Raw genomic sequence first — 27095 nt, forward strand, 5'->3', positions numbered from 1 at the left:
CTCCCCAGGCCTGTCAGTCAAACCCCCCCACTCCTCCCAATCCACAGCTCAGCCTATCAGCTTCCTGCACCTTGAGCCAGCCCTGCCCAGGTGTGGCCCAGTCCAAGGGGAGTCTTTGTGGAACCAGGGAGTAGGGGAGGGGGGACCTCCTGCCCTGTGCTGTGTCCCAAATGGTTCCTCCCTCCCCCAGGCCCCTTTATAACTGAGCTCAGTTTCCTTTAAAGTTTTCTCCTTTGATGTTACAGTTTATTAATCTTTAATTCCTCCAAAAGAGCTGGAAATCCGGCGGCCGTTAACCCCGGGCCTGTCACCGGGAGAAGCCCCGCTCGGTGCAAACGCGGAACCGGAAGATTCTTATTGGGGGCGTTGAGGCCTACACCGGGTGTTTCTGAAGCCTCCCCGCCCACCTCCATCGTTCCCCCCGCCACTTACCGACTTAAAACCGCCATCACTCGCACTGCAACTGCGCACATGACGTTCTCGCCAGCGACCTCTGACCTCACAGCTCACAATGTCCGGGTGATTGACGGCTGTTTCAGAGAAACAAAAAGATCGCCATCGCGGCGAGCCCCGCCCCTACGTCGCTCCGATTGGCTGAAACCAGCACCGGCCTCTAGCCCCGCCCCCTCTCCCTATTGGTCTGGAACTTCCGTCAATCAGCCGGCACAGGGTCTGAGGCAGGGAGCGCGGTTCCCGCAGGTGAGAGGGAGGCGGGTTAATAAAGCCCGGGGCTCGCAGGCTGCAGACACACCGAGTGTGGAGTCAGGAGACAATCTAAACAGGGAGATCACAACAAACAAGATCAACCTCCAGCCGCGGCTTCCACCGCTTCCCTCCGGCCCGAATCTCAACAAAGAGCCGAGAACAGAGACTGTCCCAAAATCCAGGAGAGGCAGGGAACGTCTCTAAATGGAGGAGAAATGGGGACTGGTCAGGGAGTGTCTCTAAATAGAGGAGAACTGGAGACTGGTCAGGGAGCGTCTCTAAATGGAGGAGAAATGGGGACTGGTCAGGGAGCGTCTCTAAATGGAGGAGAAATGGGGACTGGTCAGGGAGCGTCTCTAAATGGAGGAGAAATGGGGACTGGTCCGGAAGCGTCTCTAAATGGAGGAGAACTGGAGACTGGTCAGGGAGCGTCTCCAAATGGAGGAGAAATGGAGACTGGTCAGGGAGCGTCTCCAAATGGAGGAGAAATGGAGACTGGTCAGGGAGTGTCTGTAAATGGAGGAGAAATGGGGACAGGTCAGGGAGTGTCTGTAAATGGAGGAGAAATGGGGACTGGTCAGGGAGCGTCTCTAAATGGAGGAGAAATGGGGACTGGTCAGGGAGCGTCTCTAAATGGAGGAGAAATGGGGACTGGTCAGGGAGCGTCTCTGAATGGAGGAGAAATGGAGACTGGTCAGGGAGTGTCTCTAAATAGAGGAGAACTGGAGACTGGTCAGGGAGCGTCTCTAAATGGAGGAGAAATGGGTACTGGTCAGGGAGCGTCTCTAAATGGAGACTGGTCAGGGAGCGTCTCTAAATGGAGGAGAAATGGGGACAGGTCAGGGAGCGTCTCCAAATGGAGGAGAAATGGGGACTGGTCGGGGAGCGTCTCCAAATGGAGGAGAAATGGAGACTGGTCAGGGAGCGTCTCTAAATGGAGGAGAAATGGGGACTGGTCAGGGAGCGTCTCTAAATGGAGGAGAAATGGAGACTGGTCAGGGAGTGTCTCTAAATAGAGGAGAACTGGAGACTGGTCAGGGAGCGTCTCTAAATGGAGGAGAAATGGGTACTGGTCAGGGAGCGTCTCTAAATGGAGGAGAACTGGAGACTGGTCAGGGAGCGTCTCTAAATGGAGGAGAAATGGGGACAGGTCAGGGATTGTATGTAAATGGAGGAGAAATGGGGACTGGTCGGGGAGTGTCTCCAAATGGAGGAGAAATGGAGACAGGTCAGGGAGTGTCTGTAAATGGAGGAGAAATGGGGACAGGTCAGGGAGTGTCTGTAAATGGAGGAGAAATGGGGACTGGTCGGGGAGCGTCTCCAAATGGAGGAGAAATGGGGACTGGTCAGGGAGCGTCTCTAAATGGAGGAGAAATGGGGACTGGTCAGGGAGCGTCTCTGAATGGAGGAGAAATGGAGACTGGTCAGGGAGTGTCTCTAAATAGAGGAGAACTGGAGACTGGTCAGGGAGCGTCTGTAAATGGAGGAGAAATGGGTACTGGTCAGGGAGCGTCTCTAAATGGAGACTGGTCAGGGAGCGTCTCTAAATGGAGGAGAAATGGGGACAGGTCAGGGAGCGTCTGTAAATGGAGGAGAAATGGGGACTGGTCGGGGAGCGTCTCCAAATGGAGGAGAAATGGAGACTGGTCAGGGAGCGTCTCTAAATGGAGGAGAAATGGGGACTGGTCAGGGAGCGTCTCTAAATGGAGGAGAAATGGAGACTGGTCAGGGAGTGTCTCTAAATAGAGGAGAACTGGAGACTGGTCAGGGAGCGTCTCTAAATGGAGGAGAAATGGGTACTGGTCAGGGAGCGTCTCGAAATGGAGGAGAACTGGAGACTGGTCAGGGAGCGTCTCCAAATGGAGGAGAAATGGGGACAGGTCAGGGAGGGTATGTAAATGGAGGAGAAATGGGGACTGGTCGGGGAGTGTCTCCAAATGGAGGAGAAATGGAGACAGGTCAGGGAGCGTCTCTAAATGGAGGAGAAATGGGGACTGGTCGGGGAGCGTCTCCAAATGGAGGAGAAATGGAGACTGGTCAGGGAGCGTCTCTAAATGGAGGAGAAATGGAGACTGGTCAGGGAGTGTCTCTAAATAGAGGAGAACTGGAGACTGGTCAGGGAGCATCTCTAAATGGAGGAGAAATGGGTACTGGTCAGGGAGCGTCTCTAAATGGAGGAGAACTGGAGACTGGTCAGGGAGCGTCTCTAAATGGAGACTGGTCAGGGAGCGTCTCTAAATGGAGGAGAAATGGGGACAGGTCAGGGAGCGTCTGTAAATGGAGGAGAAATGGAGAGTGGTCAGGGAGCGTCTCTAAATGGAGAAGAACTGGAGACTGGTCAGGGAGCGTCTCTAAATGGAGACTGGTCAGGGAGCGTCTCTAAATGGAGGAGAAATGGGGACAGGTCAGGGAGCGTCTGTAAATGGAGGAGAAATGGAGAGTGGTCAGGGAGCGTCTCTAAATGGAGGAGAAATAGGGACAGGTCAGGGAGCGTCTGTAAATGGAGGAGAAATGGGTACTGAGCAGGGAGTGTCAAAATGGAGGAGAAATGGAGACTGGTGATGGCTTTTGTAAACTCCTTTTACAGGGCTTAGAAGGAGAGGATTTGCAGATGGGAAACTCAAACCAAGCATCACGTCAAGATTTGACTCGATTCATCAGGACCTGAATATCATCCACCTTTGAACGTGGAAGGAAAAAGGTTTGTCTGTTCTGTCTGTTGGAAAAGATTAATCCACCCCTGAGCTCTGTAAACCCGAACATTAATCCACCCCTGGGCCCTGTAAACCCGAACATTAATCCACCCCTGGGTCCTGTAAACCCCAGCATTAATCCACCCCTGGGTCCTGTAAACCCGAACATTAATCCACCCCTGAGCCCTGTAAACCCGAACATTAATCCACCCCTGAGCCCTGTAAACCCGAGCATTAATCCACCCCTGGGCCCTGTAAACCCGAGCATTAATCCACCCCTGGGCCCTGTAAACCTGAACATTAATCCACCCCTGGGCCCTGTAAACCTGAACATTAATCCACCCCTGGGCCCTGTAAACCTGAACATTAATCCACCCCTGGGTCCTGTAAACCCCAGCATTAATCCACCCCTGGGTCCTGTAAACCCGAACATTAATCCACCCCTGAGCCCTGTAAACCCGAACATTAATCCACCCCTGAGCCCTGTAAACCCGAGCATTAATCCACCCCTGGGCCCTGTAAACCCGAACATTAATCCACCCCTGGGCCCTGTAAACCCGAACATTAATCCACCCCTGAGCCCTGTAAACCCGAGCATTAATCCACCCCTGGGTCCTGTAAACCCAAGCATTAATCCACCCTGGGCGGGGCTTCAGGGTCCCAGTGACCAGGAGAGAAAATCATTGGCTCATTGATTTGATTCTCACTCTGCACACAAGGGCTGGAGAACTGATCCAGCCAGAGCAGAGGGAGAGAGAAAACTGGCAGTGGAAGAGATGGTGCCATGGGTTTGGATTTCGGCACAGGGAGGAGGGAGAGTGTGTGGGACAGGGATTTACAGCTTTGGGGGAACAGGAGAGGAAAACGTGTTCCATAGAAACTTAGAATTGTCTGTTCTGAATTTCTATCCTCGACTGACATTGATGCCTTTTGTAAACTCCTTTTACAGGGTGTTCGAAGGGGAGGGTTTGCAAACAGGAAACTCAAACCAAACATGACGTCAGGATCTGACAGTCACTCGATTCATCAGGTCCTGAATATCATCGGCCTTGGAATGTGGAAGGAGAAATGTTTGTCTGTTCTGTCTGTGGAAAAGGATTTCAAACATCAGTGTGACTGGAAAAGCACCGAGACACACACACACCCGAGTGAGAGTGTTCCAGTGACTGACTGTGGAAAGAGCTTTAACCAGTTACACAGCCTGAAAATACATCACAACAGTCACAGCGGGGAGAAACCGTACACGTGTTCTGTGTGTGGACGTGGATTCAACTGATCATCCAACCTGGAGAGACACAAGGACACCCTCACCATGGAGAAACAGTGGAAATGTGGAGACTGTGGGAAGGGATTCAATTACCCGTCCCTGCTGGAAATTCATCAATATCGTCACACTGGGGAGAGACCGTTCACCTGCACTGAGTGTGGGAAGGGATTCACTCGGTCCTCCAATCTGCTGAGACACCAGCAAGTTCACACTGACGAGAGACCTTTTAAATGCCTGGACTGTGGGAATTGCTATAAAAGTTCCAGGGAGTTGATGTTCCATCAGCGTGTTCACACTGATGAGAGACCGTTCAGGTGCTCTCACTGCAGGACTCGGTTCAGGAAATCATCTGACCTCACTGTACACCAGCACCCTCACAGTGGGGAGAGGCTGTTCACCTGCACCGTGTGTGGAAAGGGATTTGCTCATACCTCCCACCTGCAGAAACACCAGCGACTTCACACTGGGGAGAGGCCATTCAACTGCTCCGAGTGTGGGAAGGGACTTAATCAATCATGCAACCTGCTGAGACACCAGCGAGTTCACATTTGATGGCAAGGGTTGGATTCTGCTGTTAATCACATCCAGGACTGAACCATGTTCATTCTGAAGGTTAAAGAAAGATCTGCATGTATACAGCACCTTCCACTACCTGAGGACATGTCAGAGTGTTTTACAGCCAATGAAGTACGATTGAAGTGTAGTCACTGTTATAATGTAGGAAACACAGCAGCCAATTGCACACAGCAAACTCTCTGGAGTGGGACTTGAACCCACAACCTCCTGACTCAGAGGTAACAATGGTAACAACCGAGTCACAGTCAGGGTTCATTTCTGTTGATGTGAACTGGAAAGTGAGATTAAGCTCACTTCTCTTTTTCAGCTGGCACAGAAGTTACAAGGATTATTCACATCAGCAGAAACAAACCCCAACTGTTGTTTCACATTTATCCAGAATATTAAACTCCAGCCAAATTGCAGGAATTATTCTCAGAAACAAACTCCAATTGTCAGAATAGAAACACTGAAAATTTACAGCATAGGAGGCCGCCCAGTCAGGGAAATCAACGGTGAATGCTGGAAACGTGCTGTCAAATCAGAGATTGGTGTAAAACTGGGATCTGTTCCTGACTGAAAGTGAAACGGCAGGTTTAAGTTTCCAGTCTGAAAATTACTGTGGTAATTATTCTACAGCAGTTAAACATGTTTGGCAGTCCTGAGTGAACCATTTTAAGGCAGGTGTTAACTCATTTAAAATAAACCTGTTCAAAATAAATTGGTTAAAGTCTGCATTAAAATAGCAGACGCAGGAGTTCACAGGAGCCTGTTAACTGCTGGTACAATTATACAACAGACATTTGATCTCCAGATAAAGAAGGATCTGCAGTGTGTTTCCTGGAATTCCCTATTGATGTGTTAGTGTTTGTTGGAGAAAATCCAGATTGTGCCCAATTGTTGAACAAATTCTCCGGACTCAGACGTTGAGAACAAACACTTTATTGCATGATATCATGGGGGTGCACACCTTACCTAAAGGCGGTCCAGTGCTACTCCCTAAGAGTTACAGATCGCCGTGGATTTATATGGTATAAAAGAGGCAGAGCTAACAATTTCACAATTAGATAAACACCCACAAGATGACCACAACACCGCCTACGTGACAGTGCACCATGCAGAGTCCGAGGTCAGTAGAGCGTTAGTTTGAGCATAACAAGCTATTGTTCCCTATTCAACGTACACACTCCAGGTACTATATTTGGCCGTTACTTCTGGCTAGGTTACACAAACATGATAAAAGCGGAAGAGTCAGTAACGAACAGTCTGCGTTCACTTCCCCAAAATCCATCATGAGTTCTGTCCCTTCCTAAGCCAGATGTTTGTGGTCAGTTGCTCGGTCTACATTTCCTGACCATTGGTTAGGTGAGCTACAAGCTGCATCCTGTTTTTCTATTTCTACAAAGTTAAGTAATAATTAGCAAAGCTCAGAAAATTCTCCAACAGTGTTAGATGTCAGGGTACATGGCCCAGAACATGCACAGGGGTGCAATCCCAACAGTTACTCTGGGATCATTCCCGCTGTGAAACTCCACCACTGACCCTGCTGAAGGTTACAGGCTCAGAGTTTTTTTTCATGGGATGTGGGATGTAGCATTTGTTGTCCATCCCTAATTGCCCTTGAGAAGGTGGTGCTGAGCAATGTTCTTGAACTGCCGCAGTCCATCTGGTATAGATACACCCACAGTGCTGTTCGGATTGGAGTTCCAGGATTTTGACCCAATGACACTGAAAGAACAGTGATATAGTTTCAAGTCACAATGGTGTGTGGCTTGGAGGGGAACCTGCAGGTCATGGTGTTCCCATGTGTCTGCTGCCCTTGTCCTTCTAGGTGGTGGAGGTCGCAGGTGCAGAAGGTGCTGTGGAAGGAGGTTTGGTGAGTTGATGCAGTGCATCTTGTACATGGTACACACTGATGCCATTGTGTGGCGGTGGTGGAGGGAGTGAGTGTTGAAGGTGGTGGAGTGCCAATCAAGCAGGCTGCTTTGTCCTGGATGACGTGGAGCTTCTTCAGTGTTGTCCGAGCTGCACCCATCCAGGCAAGTGGAGAGTATTCCATCAGACTCCTGACTTGTGCCTTATAGATGGAGGACAGGCTGTGGGAGGTCAGGAGGTGAGTTACTCACCACAGAATTCCCAGCCTCTGGCCTGCTCTTGTAGCCATAGTATTTGTAAATAGAGGAGAAATGGAGAGTGGGCAGGGAGCGTCTGTAAGTGGAGAAGGACTGGGGACTGGTCGGAGAATGTCTAAACAACAGAGGAAGTTAGAAGGGTGGTACCAGATCTCTGGAGGATATTGACAGACTGGTGCAATGGGCAGATTCATGGCGGATGAAATTTAATGCAGAAATTTTTAAAGTAATGCATTTTGGAAGGAAGAATGAGGAGAGGCAAAATAAACAAAATAATACAATTTTAAACTGAGTGTAGGGTCAGAGAGACCTGGGCGTGCCTGAACACTAATCTTTGAAGGTGGCAGGACAAATTAATAAAGTTGTTTAAACACAGACCAGATCCTTGGATTTATAAATAGAAGCCTAGAGTACAGAGGCCAGCAGGTTCTGCTAAACCTTTATAAATCACTAGTTAGATCGCAGCTGGAGTATTGTGTCCAGTTCTGGGCATCAGACTTTAGAAAAGAATCAAGGCCTTGGAGAGGGTGCAGAGGAGATTTACTAGAATGATACCAGGGATGAGGGGTTTCAGTTCTCTGGAGAAGCTGGGATTGTTCTGAGAGCAGAGAAGGTTAAGGGGAGATTTAATAGACATGTTCAAAATGATGAGGGATTTTCACTGAGTAGAGAGGGAGACACTGTTTCCACTGGCAGGAGGGTCAGTAACCAGAGGACAGAGATTTAAAACAATTGGCCAATAAAGCCAGTAGAAGGAGGTGAGGAGAAATGTTTTTAGGCAGCGAGTTGTTCTGATCTGGAATTCACTGCCTGAAAGGGTGAAGGAAGCAGATTCAATAATAACTTTCAAAAGGTAATTGGATAAAAACTTCAGAGGGGAAATTTTCTAAGGATATGGGGAAAGTGTAGGGGAGTGGGATTAATTGGATAGTTCTTTCAGAGAGCCAGCACAGACACAATGGACCGAATGGCTTCCTTCTCTGTGGTATGATTCCATAAAATGGTGACGATCAGGGAGCATCTGCATAAGAAGGAGAAATGGAGAGTGGTCAGTGAGAGTTCATCACCAGAACTGGGAGATGTTACAATGGACAGGGAGGGCCAGAGTGTCGGGGGAGGGGGAGAGAGAGCACGTACACACAGACAGAGTCAGCACCTTCAGAGGAGGAGAGAGAGGGGAACCAGTGAGTTTAGATTTGAACCCAGTCAGATTCAGCTGTTATGCTCAGAGACGGAGCAAGGATGAAAAACGAAGTGAACTGGAGCAGTTATGAACTATAATAAATGAACTGGTGAGTTAAACTCCAAAACATGGACACATTGCTGCAGACAAGATTGGGTAGGGATCAGGTGACTCCCCTCCTGTAATACAAAATACATCTGGGCTGTTGGAGACCAAAACCCATCATCACATCTGGTCCAGCCCTGGGAAGACATTAAAATGGGAAACAGGCAATTCAAAGCAAAGCAGCTCCTATCTTCAACAATTGAGTTATCAAAGACCCTGGCAGAGAGGGAGACTGTGGATTCAAAACCAAAATAATAGGTGTGACCTAACACCACGGTATCATGATGAGCCATCTTCAAACCCCATTTTTAACAATGGTGCATGTTTAAAGACATTGTATAAACCCTGCAGGGGAGAGTATTCTTTGATCACATGATCAAAACCAAGCTAATAAGACTTTTTGTTTATGAGAGATAGAGAGAGACTGAAGGCCATACTTCCAGCCAGAGAAGCTGTGAGGCTGACCAGCTGAGCAAAGGTGCCCTGTCTGCAAAAACATAGAATAGAATCACAGAAAGTTTAAGGCACAGAAAGAGGCCACTTGGCCCATCGTGTCTGTGCCGGCCAAAAAATGATCCTCCCTGTCTAATCCCACCTTCCAGCAGTTGATTCATAGCCCTGCAGATTAAAGGTGTGCAAAGGAAGCCCAACCCGAGTCCAAATGCCGGACCCGAACCTGACACGTCATCCGATCCCATCGGGGTCGGCACGGATAGCAGGCCTTTACCCATGTAAAACCCTGCCACCCAACCCGAACCCGACGGGTCCCGACGACTTGTGTCGGGTTCGGGTCGGGTCGGACTTCCGGGTCCGGCATTCGGGCTCTGGTCTGGTTTCCTTTGCACACCTTTAGTCTGCAGGGCTATGGATCAACTGCTGGAAGATGGGATTTTATATTTGTACAACTCGACCAGAACTTCCCAAACCCTCATCTTCCATCATCTAGAAGGACCAGGGTCGCAGGTATATGTGAACACCATCACCTCCAAGTCACACACCATCCTGACTTGTCTGACATACAGTACTGGATAAACAGAAATTTCCTCCAATTAAATATTGGGAAGTCTGAAGCCATTGTCGTCAGTCCCTGCTACAAACTCCACTCCCTAACCACCAACTCTATCGCTCTCCCTGGCAACTGTCTGAGGCTAAACCAGACCATTCATAACCTTGGTGTCATATTTGGCGCCGACATCGGTGCCATCACTCAGATCGCCTATTTCCACCTCAGTAACATCACCAGACTTCGCCACTGTCTCAGTTCATCTGCCTCTGAAACTTACATCCATGTATTTGTTGCCTCTCAACTTGACGATTCTAACACACTCCTGGCCGGTCTCCCACATTCTACCCTCTGTAAACTTGAGATCATCCAAAACTCTGCTGCCTGTGTCCTTACTCGGACCCAGTCCTGTTCACCCATCACCACTGTGCTCACTGGCCTACACAGGCTCCCAGTTAAACAGCACCTCAATTTTAAAATCCTCATCCTTGTTTTCAAATCCCTCCATTCCCTCGCCCCTCACTATCTCAATAATCTCCTCCAGCCCTACAACCCTCCGAGAGATCAGGGTTCATCTAATTCTGACATCTTGAACATCCCTGATTTTCATTGCTCCACCACTGGTGGCCGTGCCTTCAGCTGCCAAGGTCATAATCTTTGGAAATCCCTCCCTAATCCTCTCCACCTGTCTACCTCACCTTTCGTGATTCAGACACTGATTAAAACCCACCTCTCTGATCAAGTTTATGGTCATCTGCCCTAATATCTCCTTATGTGGCTCAGTGTCAAGTGTTGCTGGATAACACACCTGTGAAACACCTTGGAACATTTTATTACATTAAAGTTGCTATATAAATAACAAGTTGTTGTTAACTTGGACATATATCACCGTTCCTTCATCATCACTGGGTGAAAATCCTGCAAGACCTCTTACGAAAACAATACTCTTGAACATTGAGTGGTTGGTGTTCGTTTCACAACCTCATCTCCCCTGGAATCTACCCCCCCTGACAGTCTCACATTGGAAATTGTTGGGCCTAACTTGGCTCAAAAGTACTTGTCATTAAAGCCAGCAGCTTCTCCTCCATCTCCACTCCAGCTCAAACTGATGTAACAAAAAAGACCTAAACAGGAGGTCAGGGACTGACTTCCACATCCAACACCCACCCCGATACAAACTGGCTGGTAATTGGTCCATCTGTGACAACACCTGCATTAAAATAAAAGCAAAACACTACAGATGCTGGAAATCGGAAATAGAAGCAGGAAATGCTGGAAATACTCAGCAGTTTAGGCAGCATCTGTGGAGAGAGAAACAGAGTTAACGTTTCAGGGGCATCGAGCTATGGAAGGCTGCAGCCAGGAACTGAGTGGGAGAAGGAGGAAGAATGAGGAGAGGCAATACAGTCCAACACTCACAGCAACCTACAATCCACTTACATTACCGGGATAGGGAGACAGAGTTTAGAAACACTCAGCAACACGACTCCAGTAAAAGATCCCAGGAGGAAAAGGGGGAGCAGTGTGTGTACCTACTATTTCAGCAGCTACTTCTTTTAAGAGCCTAGGATGCAGGCCATCAGGCCCTCAGGACTTGTCAGCCTTTAGTTATAACAGTTTTCTCAGTATCCTTTCCCTGCTGATTGTAATTGTTTTAAGTTCCTCCCTCCCTTTCACTTCTTGATTTACAAGTATTTCTGAGATGCTAATTCGATCTTCTACAATGAAGACAGACACAAGATATCTGTTCAACTCAACCACCATTTCCTTATTTCCCATTATTAGTTCCCCAGACTCTCTCTTTTGAGGACCAACGCTCACTTTAGTCACACTTTTCCTTTTAAATGTTTGTAGAAACTCTTACTATCCATTTTTCTATTTCCAACTAGCTTTCTCTCATACTCTAATTTCTCCCTGATTATTTATTTCTTCATTCTTTACTGGTTTTAAAATTCTGTCCAATTTTCTGACCTACCACTAATCATTTCAGAATTGTATACTTTTTCTTTCAATTTAATACTATCTTTAACTTTCTTTGTTAGCCATGGATGGTACATCTTTCTCAGAGGCTTTCTTTCTCACTGGAATTTATCTTTGCTGTGTGTTTTGAAATATCTCCTTAAATGTCTGCCACTGCATCTCTTGGGTCTATCCTTTAACCTGATTTCCCAGTTCACTTCATACCCTTGTCATTGCCTTTATTTAAGTTTAAAACACTAGTCTTCTCACCCTCAAACTGAATGTTAAATTCAATCATGTTATGATCACTGCTACCTAGAGGCTCCTTTACTATGAGGACATTAATTAATCCTGTCTCACTGCACATTACAAGGTTTAGAATAGCCTGTCCTCTGGTTGGCTCTAGAATGTACTGCTGTAAGAATTTGTCCAAAATGCACTCTATGAACTCATCTTCCAGGCTACCTTTGCCAATCTGATTTATCCTATCAATGTGTAGATTAAAATCACCCATCATTACTGCAGTACCTTTCTTACAAACCCACATTTTTTTTTCTTCCTGCATACTCTGTCCGACAGTATAGTTACTATTAGAGGGCCTATAAACAACTCACACAAATGACTTCTTACCTTTGCCATGTCAGATCTCTACCCAAAGTGATTCTGCATCTTGATCTTTAGAACTAAGGTCATCTCTCAAAGAACAAAGAAAATTACAGCACAGGAACAGGCCCTTCGGCCCTCCAAGCCTGCGCCGATCCAAATCCTCTATCTAAACCTGTCGCCTATTTTCTAAGGGTCTGTATCTCTTTACTTCCTGCCCATTCATGTATCTGTCTAGATACATCTTAAAAGACGCTATCGTGCCCGCGTCTACCACCTCCGCTGGTAATGCGTTCCATGCACCCACCACCCTCTGCGTAAAGAACTTTCCACGCATATCCCCCCTAAATTTTTCCCCTTTCACTTTGAACTCGTGTCCCCTTGTAATTGAATCCCCCACTCCGGGAAAAAGCTTCTTGCTATCCACCCTGTCTATACCTCTCATGATTTTGTACACCTCAATCAGGTCCCCCCTCAACCTCCGTCTTTCTAATGAAAATAATCCTAATCTACTCAACCTCTCTTCATAGCTAGCGCCCTCCATACCAGGCAACATCCTGGTGAACCTCCTCTGCACCCTCTCCGAAGCATCCACATCCTTTTGGTAATGTGGCGACCAGAACTGCACGCAGTATTCCAAATGTGGCCGAACCAAAGTCCTATACAACTGTAACATGACCTGCCAACTCTTGTACTCAATACCCCGTCCGATGAAGGAAAGTATGCCTTCTTGACCACTCTATTGACCTGCGTTGCCACCTTCAGGGAACAATGGACCTGAACACCCAAATCTCTCTGTACATCAATTTTCCCCAGGACTTTTCCATTTATTGTATAGTTCACTCTTGAATTGGATCTTCCAAAATGCATCACCTCGCATTTGCCCTGATTGAACTCCATCTGCCATTTCTCTGCCCAACTCTCCAGTCTATCTATATTCTGCTGTATTCTCTGACAGTCCCCTTCACTATCTGCTACTCCACCAATCTTAGTGCCATCTGCAAACTTGCTAATCAGACCACTTATACTTTCTTCCAAATCATTTATGTATATCACAAACAACAGTGGTCCCAGTACAGATCCCTGTGGAACACCACTGGTCACACGTCTCCATTTTGAGAAACTCCCTTCCACTGCTACTCTCTGTCTCCTGTTGCCCAGCCAGTTCTTTATCCATCTAGCTAGTACACCTTGGACCCCATGCGCCTTCACTTTCTCCATCAGCCTACCATGGGGAACCTTATCAAACGCCTTACTGAAGTCCATGTATATGACATCTACAGCCCTTCCCTCATCAATCAACTTTGTCACTTCCTCAAAGAATTCTATTAAGTTGGTAAGACATGACCTTCCCTGCACAAAACCATGTTGCCTATCATTGATAAGCCCATTTTCTTCCAGATGGGAATAGATCCTATCCCTCAGTATCTTCTCCAGCAGCTTCCCTACCACTGACGTCAGGCTCACCGGTCTACAATTACCTGGATTTTCCCTGCTACCCTTCTTAAACAAGGGGACAACATTAGCAATTTTCCAGTCCTCCGGGACCTCACCCGTGTTTAAGGATGTTGCAAAGATATCTGTTAAGGCCCCAACTATTTCCTCTCTCGCTTCCCACAGTAACCTGGGATAGATCCCATCCGGTCCTGGGGACTTGTCCACCTTAATGCCTTTTAGAATACCCAACACTTCCTCCCTCCTTATGCCGACTTGACCTGGAGTAATCAAACATCTGTCCCTAACCTCAACATCCGTCATGTCCCTCTCCTCGGTGAATACCGATGCAAAGTATTGTCCTAATGGTATCCTGAATTAACAGAACGACCCACCACCTTTTCCTAGCTTCTTGTCCTTCTGAAATGTCAAATACCCTTAAATATTCAGGTCCCAGCCTGGGTCACCTTGCTATCTGGTAATGGCTATCAGGTAATACATATTTATTAAATAATACATATTTATTTCTATTTGTGCTATTTGTCATGAATATTGCGTGCATTCAGATACAAAGCCTTTCGTCCTGTCTTTTTACTATTTTTGCAAACTCTGGCCTTATCTTAAATTTGTACTCTCTGTCCCTTCCTGCCATGCTCTGATTATCATTACCTTATTGCTACCTTGCTCTCTTGCCTTCTCCTCTCTCTCTCAATTATCACATCTTCCCTCACTTGATCCCTTGTCCCCACTATTTAGTTTAAAGCCATCTCCACTGCCCTAGTGATATGACTCACCAGAACACTGGTCCCAGTATGGTTCAGGTGAAGACCGTTCCAAAGGTTAAGTTCCCACTTTCCCCAGTACTGCTGCCAGTGCCCCATGAAATGAAACCTATTTTTCCCACACCAATCTTTGAGCTACAGATTCATCTCTCTAATCTTATTTACCTAATTTGCTCCTGGCTGGTTTTAGCTGGTTTTTACACACAGTCAAAAGTTACAGAACACCATGTGACCTTCTGTCTTTCTTGCTGTGGCCTAGGAAACAGGTGTAGCTGTTGGCACACTGTGTCAGTCCTAAAGGCACACTGTTTGTAAACAGAATCTTAAACGCTCAGGTAATAATCCAGAGATTATTACCTCTGTGGTTCTTTTTTTCAAATTTAGCCCTAGCCTCTGATACTCCATTAGCAGAACCACTTTCCTAATCCTATCTATATCAATGGTACCCACGTGGACCATGGCAAGTGGATCTTCCCCCTCCCACTGCAAGTTCCTCTCTAGCCCTGAGCAGATGTCCCGAACCCTGGAACCGGGCAGGCAACACAGCCTTCTGGACTCTGGCTTTCAGCTACACAGAAATGCGTCTATCCCCCTGATTATACTGTGTCCTATTACCACTGCATTCCTATTTACTCCCCCCGCTTGAATGGCTTCCTATACCAGAGAGCCATGGTCAGTTTGCTCATCCACCTGGCAGCACCCGCTCTCATCCATACAAGCTGAAAGAACCTCAAACCTGTTGGACAGAGATGCAACCTAGATAGGAATTTAGGAGACTAGAATTAGGAAAAGACAGGAACAGAGAGAGACAGAGATGAAGAGGCAGAGAGAGAGATTCACACATAAGGTAGGTGGAGGTAACTGACTCTGGTTTATAAGCGTAATTTGTATTTGGATGTTGCTGAGAGATTGTCTATGTAACAGAGCGAGAACTCTGCACTCTTGCTGTGCCATTTTGCTTAAAAATATTACTGCCTTGTCTTTTAGTCAATTCCCACCTAAAACAGATTCATCTGACTATGATCACATTGCTGCTTGTGGGATCTTGCTGTGCACAATTTGACTGCAGCGTTCCCTCCATTACAATAGTGACCATTGACTCATCAGGGCTTGAAATTAAAGCCATTGACTTGATCCCATTATGATTACTGACTCATGGTTGTGTTTTAGGCAGTGCGATGGTTAAATGACATGTGCAGCAGCCACTTTAATTCAGTACCATTCGCAACTCCTCAGATACTGATGAAGTCCATGTTCACATGCAGCGAGTCCTGGACAACATTCAGCCTTGGGCTGATAAGTGGAAAATAATATTCATGCCACACAAGTGCCAGGCAATTATGATCTCCAACAAGATAGAATTTAACCATCTCCCCATGACATTCAACAGCATTACCATTGCTGAATCCCCACTATCAACATCCTGGGGGTTACCATTGACCAGAAACTTAACTGGACCAGTCATATAAATACTGTGGCTACAAGAGCAGATCAGAGGCTGGGAATTCTGAGGTGAATAACTCACCTCCTGACTCCCCAAAGCCTGTCAATCATCTACAAGGCACAAGTCAGGAATGTGATGGAATATTCTCCATTGCATGGATGAGTGCAGCTCCAACAACACTCAAGAAGTTTGAGACCATCCAAGACAGAGCAGCCCACTTGATCAGTACCCCATCCACCACCTCAAACATTTATTCCCTCTACCACCAGTGGCATCAAAGTGTACCATGTACAAAATGCACTGCAGCAACTCGTGAATAGTCCTTTGACAGTACCTTCCAAACCTGCGAACTCTACCACCGAGAAGGACAAGGGCAGCAGATGCATGGGAACACCACCACCTGCAGGTTCCCCTCCAAGCCACACACCATCCTGATTTTGAAATATATCGCTGTTCCTTTACTGTCACCAGATCAAAATCCTGCAACTCCCTCCTTAACAGCACGGTGGGAGTACCCGGACTAGACGGACTACAGCGGTTCAAGAAGGCAGCTCACCACCACCTTCTCAAGGGCAATTAGGGATGGGCAACAAATGCTGGGATCTTGCTGTGCACAAATTGCCTTCAGCATTTTGGACTTTGCAACGATGCCCGTGTTTCAAAAATGAATGAATTGTCTAATTCCACAGTGTCAGGAGTGCTTTCACAAAGTTTGTTATCATTGCTGAATAATCGCTTGTGTTTTAGGCAGTGAGATGAACTTTGAGGTTTAACTGCAATGTGCAGCAGCCATTTTAACTCATTTTACTGAGTTTCTGATTATGGATTTCTCTCTCTCTTTCTTTCAATGGTGGCACAGTGGTGCAGTGGTTATCCTCACAGCTCCAGCGACTCGGGTTTGATTCTGGGAACTGCCTGTGTGGAGTTTGCAAGTTCTCCCTGTGTCTGCGTGGGTTTTCGCCGGGTGCTCCGGTTTCCTCCCACAACCAAAGACTTGCAGGTTGATAGGTAAATTGGCCATTATAAATTGCCCCTCGTGTAGGTAGGAGAATTGAGGGGAGGTGGGGATGTGAGAGGGTAATGGGATTAATGTAGAATTCGTATAAATGGGTGGTTGTTGGTCAGCACAGACTCAGTGGGCTGAAGGGCCTGTTTCAGTGCTGTATCTCTAAATAAATAAGAAGGAAGAGTGAGGAAAACAGTGGGAGAGACAGCAAAACAAAGGGATGGGGGGGATGAAGAGACACAGGATCTCTGGGGTCTCCAGTGTGCTGTCGCTGCCCAGCTCCCAGCCACCTCTGGAGTAAATCCCCTCAGTCACACTCTTCCAGAAGGTCTGATATGCAAAAATAAATCCTGGGATAGTGAGTTTAAAAGGTCTCCTGAAGGAATCAGCAGCTTCTTCCCACTGTAACAATGAATGTAGAAAACACCAATCCTGGGCTGAGTGGGGACAGGGGCAGTGAACAGGAGAGGGAGGGGGATGTGAGACGCAGAGAGAAATAGAGGGAGAGAAAGAGATCGAAATGACAGGTCAAATACAGAGGGAGAGAGACAGGCTCTGGGGATCTCCAGTGTTTAGTGACTGCCCAGCTCCCAGCCTGTGTAGAAAACCACCCTCCCCGCACCTTCTCACAACCTTCCCAAAGGTCTGATTTGTAATGATAAATCCTGGGACAATGATCAGGAATTGCTCCTTAACGTCAGTTTTAAAGAGAGTTTAGCAGCTTCTGGACAGACTGGGGCCTGGTCATGTCACTGTCCTCCTGTAGATTAGCCGAAAGATGCAGCAAATGTTCTCAACAATGTCCTTGTATGGATAAATTCACAGATCATCAAAAAGCAGCTCTCTAGAATGTCTCTGGTCAAAGCAGCCATGGTACCTGGATTAACATGACAATGGGCAAGATCTCAGCACCTCTCACACTTTAAATCTGTTCCGTCTTTCCAGTCACAACAAAAACAAGAAATGCTGGAGTCACTCAGCAGGTCTGGCAGCATCTGTGGAAAGAGAAGCAGAGTTAACATTTCGGGTCAGTGACCCTTCTTCGGAACTGACAAATATTAGAAAAGTCACAGATTATAAACAAGTGAGGTGGGGGTGGGGCAAGAGATAACAAAGGAGAAGGTGCAGATTGGACCAGGCCACATAGCTGACCAAAAGGTCACGGAGCAAAGGCAAACAATATGTTAATGGTGTGTTGAAAGACAAAGCATTAGTACAGATTAGGTGTGAATATACTGAATATTGAACATCAGCAAGTGCAAACCTGAAGAAAAACAACCTGAAAAAAACAGTGGGTAAGCAAACTGAATAAACTAAGATGAAATGAAATAAATGCAAAAAAAGATTGTAAAAAATGTAAAAAGGAATGTAAAAAAAAAGGAAGAAAAAATAACTAAAAATGAAAGTAAAATGGGGGGCTGTCATGCTCTGAAATTATTGAACTCAATGTTCAGTCCGGCAGGCTGTAGTGTGCCTAATTGGTAGATGAGATGCTGTTCCTCGAGCTTGCGTTGATGTTCACTGGAACACTGCAGCAATCCCAGGACAGAGATGTGAGCATGAGAGCAGGGGGGAGTGTTGAAATGGCAAGCAACCGGAAGCTCAGGGTCCTGCTTGCGGACTGAGCGGAGATGTTCCGCAAAGCGGTCACCCAGTCTGCGCTTGGTCTCCCCAATGTAGAGGAGACCACACTGTGAGCAGCGAATACAGTATACTACATTGAAAGAAGTACAAGTAAATCGCTGCTTCACCTGAAAGGAGTGTTTGGGGCCTGGGATAGTGAGGAGAGAGGAGGTAAATGGGCAGGTATTACACCTCCTGCGATTGCAGGGGAAGGTGCCCTGGGACGGGGACGAGGTGGTGGGGGTAATGGAGGAGTGGACCAGGGTGTCGCGGAGGGAACGATCCCTTCGGAATGCTGACAGGGGAAGGGAGGGGAAGATGCGACTGGTAGTGGCATCACACTGGAGGTGGCGAAAATGGCGGAGGATGATCCTTTGGATATGGAGGCTGGTGGGATGAAAAGTGAGGACAAGGGGAACCCTGTCACGGTTCTGGGAGGGAGGGGAAGGGGTGAGGGTAGAGGTGCGGGGAATGGGTCGGACACGGTTGAGGGCCCTCTTTCCAGTCTCTGGGTTTATAGTGGGGGATGTGTAAATGATGCTGAGATTGTCAATGTTGTCAGTGAGTGACAGAGAGAAAAGGAGCCCTGGGCTATTGATGTGTCTTCTATTTTAAAAAGTCTTTGCTTTGTTTTCATCAATGTTTTATTTCTCTCTCTCCAGGAGATTTTTAGAAGCTGCAACATGTCGATGCAAAGAGACAGTGTGTGTTTTGACAAGAGGAATCATTGGACAAGAGCTTCCTCGACAAGGGAATAATAATTAAGATATCTGTTTCCCTGTGTCACTCATTCTTGAAAAGGTCTTGTGTTTTCGGGGGTTTGAGATGCTTTTACATCAAGGTGGAGGGGGTCTGTTAGAAATGCAAAGGTTGGGAACCGCTGCTCCAGAGCGCCCAATGTAACCTGTATATTTCACCCTCTCTATCTCTTCCTGCATCTTTATCTCTGCAGCTCCCTGGCTCTCAGCCTCTCCACGTCTGCCTTTATATCTCAGTATCTTTCTTTACGGGAGTTTCCAATTTTGTATTGAAACTTGAGAATCTATATTTTAAAAAAACTGAAAAGGATTGCAGTTACATTGACTCATCTCGAGGTCAACAGAAGGTTGCCTAGTAAACAACTTTTTTTACTGGAAGGTACTGGTTTGCATTCTTGTAGTTCAGCAGTGCAATGCGCTTAGCGGCTATGACAGGTTCCAGCTCTTCAAAGTGAGATTGAAACCAGTCTGCATTCCGCTTCACACGTTTGCCATAGGTGGTCATTGCTGAGTCATAGATGGCGTCTCTGATGTGGGCCCACTTGGTCTCTGCATCCCCTGTGGGAGTGTTTTGAACGGCTTTTTCGAGTGAATTTAGAAACTTGCGTAACAGCTGTGGATGAGAAAGAAAGATGAGGAAGAAAGCCCCCAGCGAGTTAACATCCGTAGCACTTAAAGCTGCCAGAAGTGCTGCACAAAGAACAGCCAGGCGCTGCGCAAATGACTACTGGCAACACCTATGTAGTCATATTCAGCTGGCCTCTGACACCGGAAATATCAGAGGGATGTATGATGGCATTAAGAGAGCTTTTGGGCCAACCATCAAGAAGATTGCCCCCCTCAAATCTAAAACAGGGGACACGATCACTGACCAACGCAAACAAATGGACCGCTTGGTGGAACACTACCTAGAACTGTACTCCAGGGAGAATGTTGTCACCGAGACCGCCCTCAATGCAACCCTGTCTCTGCCAGTCATGGATGAGCTTGACGTACAGCCAACAAAATCGGAACTCAGTGATGCCATTGATTCTCTAGCCAGCGGAAAAGCCCCTGGGAAGGACGGCATTACCCCTGAAATTAAGAGTGCCAAGCCTGCTATACTTTCAGCTCTGTACGCACTGCTTTGCCTGTGCTGGGACAAGGGAGCAGTACCTCAGGACATGCGCGATGCTAATATCATCACCCTCTATAAGAACAAGGGTGACCACAGTGACTGCAACAACTACTGTGGAATCTCCCTGCTCAGCATAGTGGGGAAAGTCTTTGCTCGAGTCGCTTTATACAGGCTGCAGAAGCTGGCCGAGCGCGTCTACCCTGAGGCACAGTGTGGCTTTCGAGCAGAGAGATCCACCATTGACATGCTGTTCTCCCTTCATCAGCTACAGGAGAAATGCTGCAAACAACAGATGCCCCTCTACATTGCTGTCATTGATCTCACCAAAGCCTTAGACCTCGTCAGCAGACGTGGTCTCTTCAGACTACTAGAAAAGATTGGATGCCCACCAAAGCTACTAAGTATCATCACCTCATTCCATGACAATATGAAAGGCACAATTCAACATGGTGGCTCCTCATCAGACCCCTTTCCTATCCTGAGTGGCGTGAAACAGGGCTGTGTTCTCGCACCTACACTGTTTGGGATCTTCTTCTCCCTGCTGCTCTCACATGCGTTCAAGTCTTCAGAAGAAGGAATTTTCCTCCACACAAGATCAGGGGGCAGGTTGTTCAACCTTGCGAAGACCAAAGTACGAAAAATCCTGATCAGGAAACTCCTCTTTGCTGACGATGCTGCTTTAACATCTCACACTGAAGAGTGTCTGCAGAGACTCATCGACAGGTTTGCGGCTGCCTGCAATGAATTTGGCCTAACCATCAGCCTCAAGAAAATGAACATCATGGGGCAGGACGTCAGAAATGCTCCATCCATCAATATCGGCGACCACGCTCTGGAAGTGGTTCAAGAGTTCACCTACCTAGGCTCAACTATCACCAGTAACCTGTCTCTAGATGCAGAAATCAACAAGCGCATGGGAAAGGCTTCCACTGCTATGTCCAGACTGGCCAAGAGAGTGTGGGAAAATGGCGCACTGACACAGAACACAAAAGTCCGAGTGTATCAAGCCTGTGTCCTCAGTACCTTGCTCTACGGCAGCGAGGCCTGGACAACGTATGTCAGCCAAGAGCGACGTCTCAATTCATTCCATCTTCGCTGCCTCCGGAGAATCCTTGGCATCAGGTGGCAGGACCCTATCTCCAACACAGAAGTCCTCGAGGCGGCCAACATCCCCAGCTTATACACCCTACTGAGTCAGCGGCGCCTGAGATGGCTTGGCCATGTGAGCCGCATGGAAGATGGCAGGATCCCCAAAGACACATTGTACAGTGAGCTCGTCACTGGTATCAGACCCACCGGCCGTCCATGCCTCCGCTTTAAAGATGTCTGCAAATGCGACATGAAGTCCTGTGACATTGATCACAAGTCGTGGGAGTCAGTTGCCAGCGATCACCAGAGCTGGCGGGCAACCATAAAGGCGGGGCTAAAGCGTGGCGAGTCGAAGAGACTTAGCAGTTGGCAGGAAAAAAGACATAGGCGCAAGGAGAGAACCAACTGTGGAACAGCCCTGACAACCAATTTTATCTGCAGCACCTGTGGAAGAGCCTGTCACTCTAGAATTGGCCTTTATAGCCACTCCAGGCGCTGCTCCACACACCACTGACCACCTCCAGGCGCTTACCCATTGTCTCTCGAGACAAGGAGGCCAAAGAAGAAGAAAAAGAAAGAAGACTGGTTTGCATAGAACACAGCAGGAGGGTTGTGTGCTGACCTCAAGAGCTAGTTGCTAAATGACAGACAACGATTTATGACTATTGGCACTTAATGCTGAACAGTTTCCGTTTCTTTTCTAAACTGTTAAAAAGCCAGTGTGAGTTTGGTTAGACAGAAAGGTTTGCTAGCAGGAGAAGAAAGCTAATATCTCTCTCTCTTTCTTTGAAGAATCCCTGCTCTTGAAAAATAAAACCTGAATGCTTGCAGAAATCTTGCATCTTTAAAATGATTCTTGCATCAAATGTATAACAGAGAACTGACACCTGTTGGAAGACCTGTGTGACGCCTGCTGCAATTGAATTTCCTTGAACGTTAACCCAAAACAGACTGTTCATCAATCTCGCCTGGAAAGACTCTGAGTGGCATCCAACTATTCGACTATGGGACACCTCGCCAAACCCCAAAGGACTTCCTTCTTCATTAAAGGTTTTTTCCCCCTTTTATTCCTCTGAAAGAGCTGTGAATAAAAATCCCTTTTTTCCCAGTTAACCAGTTTTTGGATGAATGTGAGTGTGTGTGAGGTCTGGATAAATAATACAGGGCTTTAATATTTCGATTCGCATATATATTTACTTCATTATTGCTTAAGACTTGGTTATAATAATGGATAATTTTGTTGTTTATTAAAGAGACCTGGTTGGTGTTCTTTATTCTGGGGGTGAATAAAGTATTTAATTGGCTATTTCGGAAGTGGGAAAATGTATTGATGTGTTGTGACCTGTGGAGAAGTGGGACTGAATTGACAGTGCATTCCTCCCGCCTCGATCGTAACACTGTGCATCACTATCTCTCGACATCCTTTATATCTCTGACTGTTTAAAAGTTAAAGATAGCATCAAACTTAAAGAAAAAGCATATAATTATGCAAAGATGGGTGGCAAGTCAGAAGATTGTACAGAATATAAAAAACAGCAGAGAATGACTAAAAAATATTAATAAGGAGAGTACGAGAAAAAGCTAGCTAGAACTATAAAAACAAAAAGAAGAGTTTATCGATATTTAAGAAAGAAAAGAGTTAACAAAGTGAGCGACAGTCCGATAGAAAGTGAGTCTGGGGAATTAATAATGGAAAATAAGAAGATGGCACTTGAATTGAACGCGTATTTTGCATCGGTCTTCGCTATCGAGGATACAAGTAACATCCCAGAATTAGCTACAAGTCAGGAAATGGAAGGGAGGGAGGAACTCAACATAATTACAATCACCAGGGAAGTGGTACTGAGCAAATCGTTGGAGCTGTGGGCTGACAAATCCTCGGGTCCTGAGGGATTTCATCCCGGGGTCTTAAAAGAAGTGGCTTGTGAGATAGTTGATGCGTTGGTTTTAATTTTCCAAAATTCCCTGGATTGGGGAAGGCTTCATTAAGTTGGAAAATAGCCAATGTAACTCCTTTATTCAAAAAGGGAGGGAGACAGAAAGCAGGAAACTACAGGCCAGTTAGCTTAACATCTGTCATAGGGGAAGATTAGATTAGATATACAGCACTGAAACAGGCCCTTCGGCCCACCGAGTCTGTGCCGAACATCAACCACCCATTTATACTAATCCTACGCTAATCCCATATTCCTACCAAACATCCCCACCTGTCCCTATATTTCCCTACCACCTACCTATACTAGTGACAATTTATAATGGCCAATTTACCTATCAACCTGCAAGTCTTTTGGCTTGTGGGAGGAAACCGGAGCACCCGGAGAAAACCCACGCAGACACAGGGACAACTTGCAAACTCCACACAGACAGTACCCGGAATCGAACCCGGGTCCCTGGAGCTGTGAGGCTGCAGTGCTAACCACTGCGCCACTGTGCCATCCAGGTTAGAAGCTGTAATTGAAGACGTTATAGCAGGGCACTTAGAAAAGTTCAAAGGTAACCAGGCAGAGTCAACATGGTTTTGTGAAAGGGAAATCATGTTTAACCAATTTATTGGAATTCTTTGAGGAAGTAACATGTACTGTGGATAAAGGGGAACTAGTGGATGTACAGTGGAGTCTCAGAAGGCATTTGATCAGGTGCCATATCACAAGTTATTGTGGAAAATAAAAGCTCATGGTGCAGGGGGTAAAATATTGGCATGGATAGAAGATTGGCTAGCTAACAGGAAACAGAGAGTAGGCATAAATTGGTCATTTCTGGTTGGAAAGATCTCATGTGCGACACAGGGATCAGTGCTGGGGCCTCAACTTTTTACAATTTATATAAATGACTTGGATGAAGGGACCCAAGGTATGGTTGCTAAATTTGCTGATAACACAAAGATAGGTAGGAAAGTAACTTGTGAAGAGGACATAAGGAGGCTACAAAGGGATATAGATAGGTTGAGTGGGCAAAGACCTGGCAAATGGAGTATAATGTGGGAAAGTGTGAAATTGTCCATTTTGGCAGGAAGAATAAAAAAAGCAGATGATCTAAATGGTGAGAGATTGCAGAGCTCTGACTGACCGAGTGTATGAATCACAAAAGGTTACTATTCAGGTACAGTAAGCAATTAGGAAAGCTAGTAGAATGTTATTGTTTATTGCAAGGGGAATTGAATACAAAAGTAGGAAGTTATGCTTCAATTATACAGGGCATTGGTGAGACCACATCTGGAGTACTGTCAGTATTAGTGTCCTTATTTAAGGAAGGATGTAAATGCATTGGAAGCAGTCAGAGAAGGTTTACTAAACAAATCCTTGGGATGGATGGGTTGTCTCATGAGGAAAGGTTGGACAGTCTAGGCTTTTATCCACTGGAAATTAGAAGAGTAAGAGGCGACTTGATTGAAACATATAAGATTCTGAGGGGTCTTGACAGGGTAGATATGGAAAGGATGTTTCCCCTTGTGGGAGAATCTAGAACTAGGGGTCACTGTTTAAAAATAGGGGGTCACCCATTTAAAACAGATGAGGAGAAACTTTTTCTCTCAGAGGGTCGTGAGTCTTTGCAATTCTCTTCCTCAAAAGGCGGTGGAAGCAGAGTCTTTGAATATTTTGAAGGCAGAGGTAGATAGATTCTTGTTCAGCACTGGGGTGAAAGGTTATTGGGTGTGGGCGGGTTCATGGAGTTGAGGTTACAATCAGATCAGCCATGATCTTATTGAATGGCAGAGCAGGCTTGAGGGGCCGAATGCCCTACTCCTGCTTCTAATTCATACGTAGGTATGAATGGACCTTGTCTAATTCCCCCTCCCTATGAGCAGACCCTGTCTAATTCTCCCTCCCCGTGAACAGACCCTGTCTAATTCCCCCCTCCCTGTGAACAGACCCTGTCTAATTCCCCCCTCCCTGTGAACAGACCCTGTCTAATTCCCCCTCCCTGTGAACAGACCCTGTCTAATTCCCCCCTCCCTGTGAACAGACCCTGTCTAATTCCCCCTCCCTGTGAACAGACCCTGTCTAATTCCCCCCTCCCTGTGAACAGACCCTGTCTAATTCCCCCCTCCCTGTGAACAGACCCTGTCTAATTCCCCCCTCCCTGTGAACAGACCCTGTCTAATTCCCCCCTCCCTGTGAACAGACCCTGTCTAATTCCCCCCTCCCTGTGAACAGACCCTGTCTAATTCCCCCTCCCTGTGAACAGACCCTGTCTAATTCCCCCCTCCCTGTGAACAGACCCTGTCTAATTCCCCCCTCCCTGTGAACAGACCCTGTCTAATTCCCCCCTCCCTGTGAACAGACCCTGTCTAATTCCCCCTCCCTGTGAACAGACCCTGTCTAATTCCCCCCTCCCTGTGAACAGACCCTGTCTAACTCCCCCTCCCTGTGAACAGACCCCGTCTAATTCCCCCTCCCTGTGAACAGACCCTGTCTAATTCCCCCTCCCTATGAACAGACCCTGTCTAACTCCCCCTCCCTGTGAACAGACCCCGTCTAATTCCCCCTCCCTGTGAACAGACCCTGTCTAATTCCCCCCTCCCTATGAACAGACCCTGTCTAACTCCCCCTCCCTGTGAACAGACCCCGTCTAATTCCCCCTCCCTATGAACAGACCCTGTCTAATTCCCCCCTCCCTATGAACAGACCCTGTCTAACTCCCCCTCCCTGTGAACAGACCCCGTCTAATTCCCCCCTCCCTGTGAACAGACCCTGTCTAATTCCCCCCTCCCTGTGAACAGACCCTGTCTAATTCCCCCCTCCCTGTGAACAGACCCTGTCTAATTCCCCCTCCCTATGAACAGACCCTGTCTAATTCCCCCCTCCCTATGAACAGACCCTGTCTAATTCCCCCCTCCCTGTGAACAGACCCTGTCTAATTCCCCCCTCCCTGTGAACAGACCCTGTCTAATTCCCCCTCCCTGTGAACAGACTCTGTCTAATTCCCCCCTCCCTGTGAACAGACCTTGTCGAATTCCCCCTCCCTGTGAACAGACTCTGTCTAATTCCCCCTCCCTGTGAACAGACCTTGTCTAATTCCCCCTCCCTGTGAACAGACCCTGTCTAATTCCCCCCTCCCTGTGAACAGACTCTGTCTAATTCCCCCCTCCCTGTGAACAGACCTTGTCTAATTCCCCCTCCCTGTGAACAGACTCTGTCTAATTCCCCCTCCCTATGAACAGACCTTGTCTAATTCCCCCCTCCCTGTGAACAGACCCTGTCTAATTCCCCCCTCCCTGTGAACAGACCCTGTCTAATTCCCCCCTCCCTGTGAACAGACCCTGTCTAATTCCGCCTCCCTGTGAACAGACCTTGTCTAATTCCCCCTCCCTGTGAACAGACCCTGTCTAATTCCCCCTCCCTGTGAACAGACCTTGTCTAATTCCCCCCTCCCTGTGAACAGACCCTGTCTAATTCCCCCCTCCCTGTGAACAGACTCTGTCTAATTCCCCCCTCCCTGTGAACAGACCTTGTCGAATTCCCCTCCCTGTGAACAGACTCTGTCTAATTCCCCCTCCCTGTGAACAGACCTTGTCTAATTCCCCCTCCCTGTGAACAGACCCTGTCTAATTCCCCCCTCCCTGTGAACAGACTCTGTCTAATTCCCCCTCCTGTGAACAGACCTTGTCTAATTCCCCTCCCTGTGAACAGACTCTGA

The 27095-nt window shown here is 47.1% G+C and overlaps 2 protein-coding genes across 4 annotated transcripts in view; one reads left to right on the forward strand and one right to left on the reverse strand.

Moving 5' to 3' along the window:
* The window catches only part of LOC137349214 (zinc finger protein 271-like), a 110197-nt gene that overhangs the window by 9490 nt on the left and 73612 nt on the right, over positions 1 to 27095 (reverse strand). The gene's annotated exons all lie outside the window — the stretch shown is intronic.
* On the forward strand, positions 642 to 19565 carry LOC137349228 (zinc finger protein 664-like). 2 transcript variants are annotated; one of them, XR_010969293.1, is made up of 4 exons: positions 642 to 699; positions 3293 to 3406; positions 4348 to 6349; positions 19157 to 19565. XR_010969293.1 is itself a non-coding variant. In XM_068014728.1 (3 exons), the coding sequence occupies exon 3, from the start codon at positions 4711 to 4713 to the stop codon at positions 5215 to 5217; it is 507 nt and encodes a 168-aa protein (XP_067870829.1). In that variant the 5' UTR covers positions 642 to 699; positions 3293 to 3406; positions 4348 to 4710; the 3' UTR covers positions 5218 to 9299. The 2 variants fall into 2 exon arrangements, 1 of the variants encoding a protein (XP_067870829.1); XM_068014728.1 differs by lacking the exon at positions 19157 to 19565 and having other exon boundaries at positions 4348 to 9299.

The sequence above is a fragment of the Heterodontus francisci genome, chromosome 34 (genome assembly GCF_036365525.1).
Source record: "Heterodontus francisci isolate sHetFra1 chromosome 34, sHetFra1.hap1, whole genome shotgun sequence".
Taxonomy (NCBI): domain Eukaryota; kingdom Metazoa; phylum Chordata; class Chondrichthyes; order Heterodontiformes; family Heterodontidae; genus Heterodontus; species Heterodontus francisci.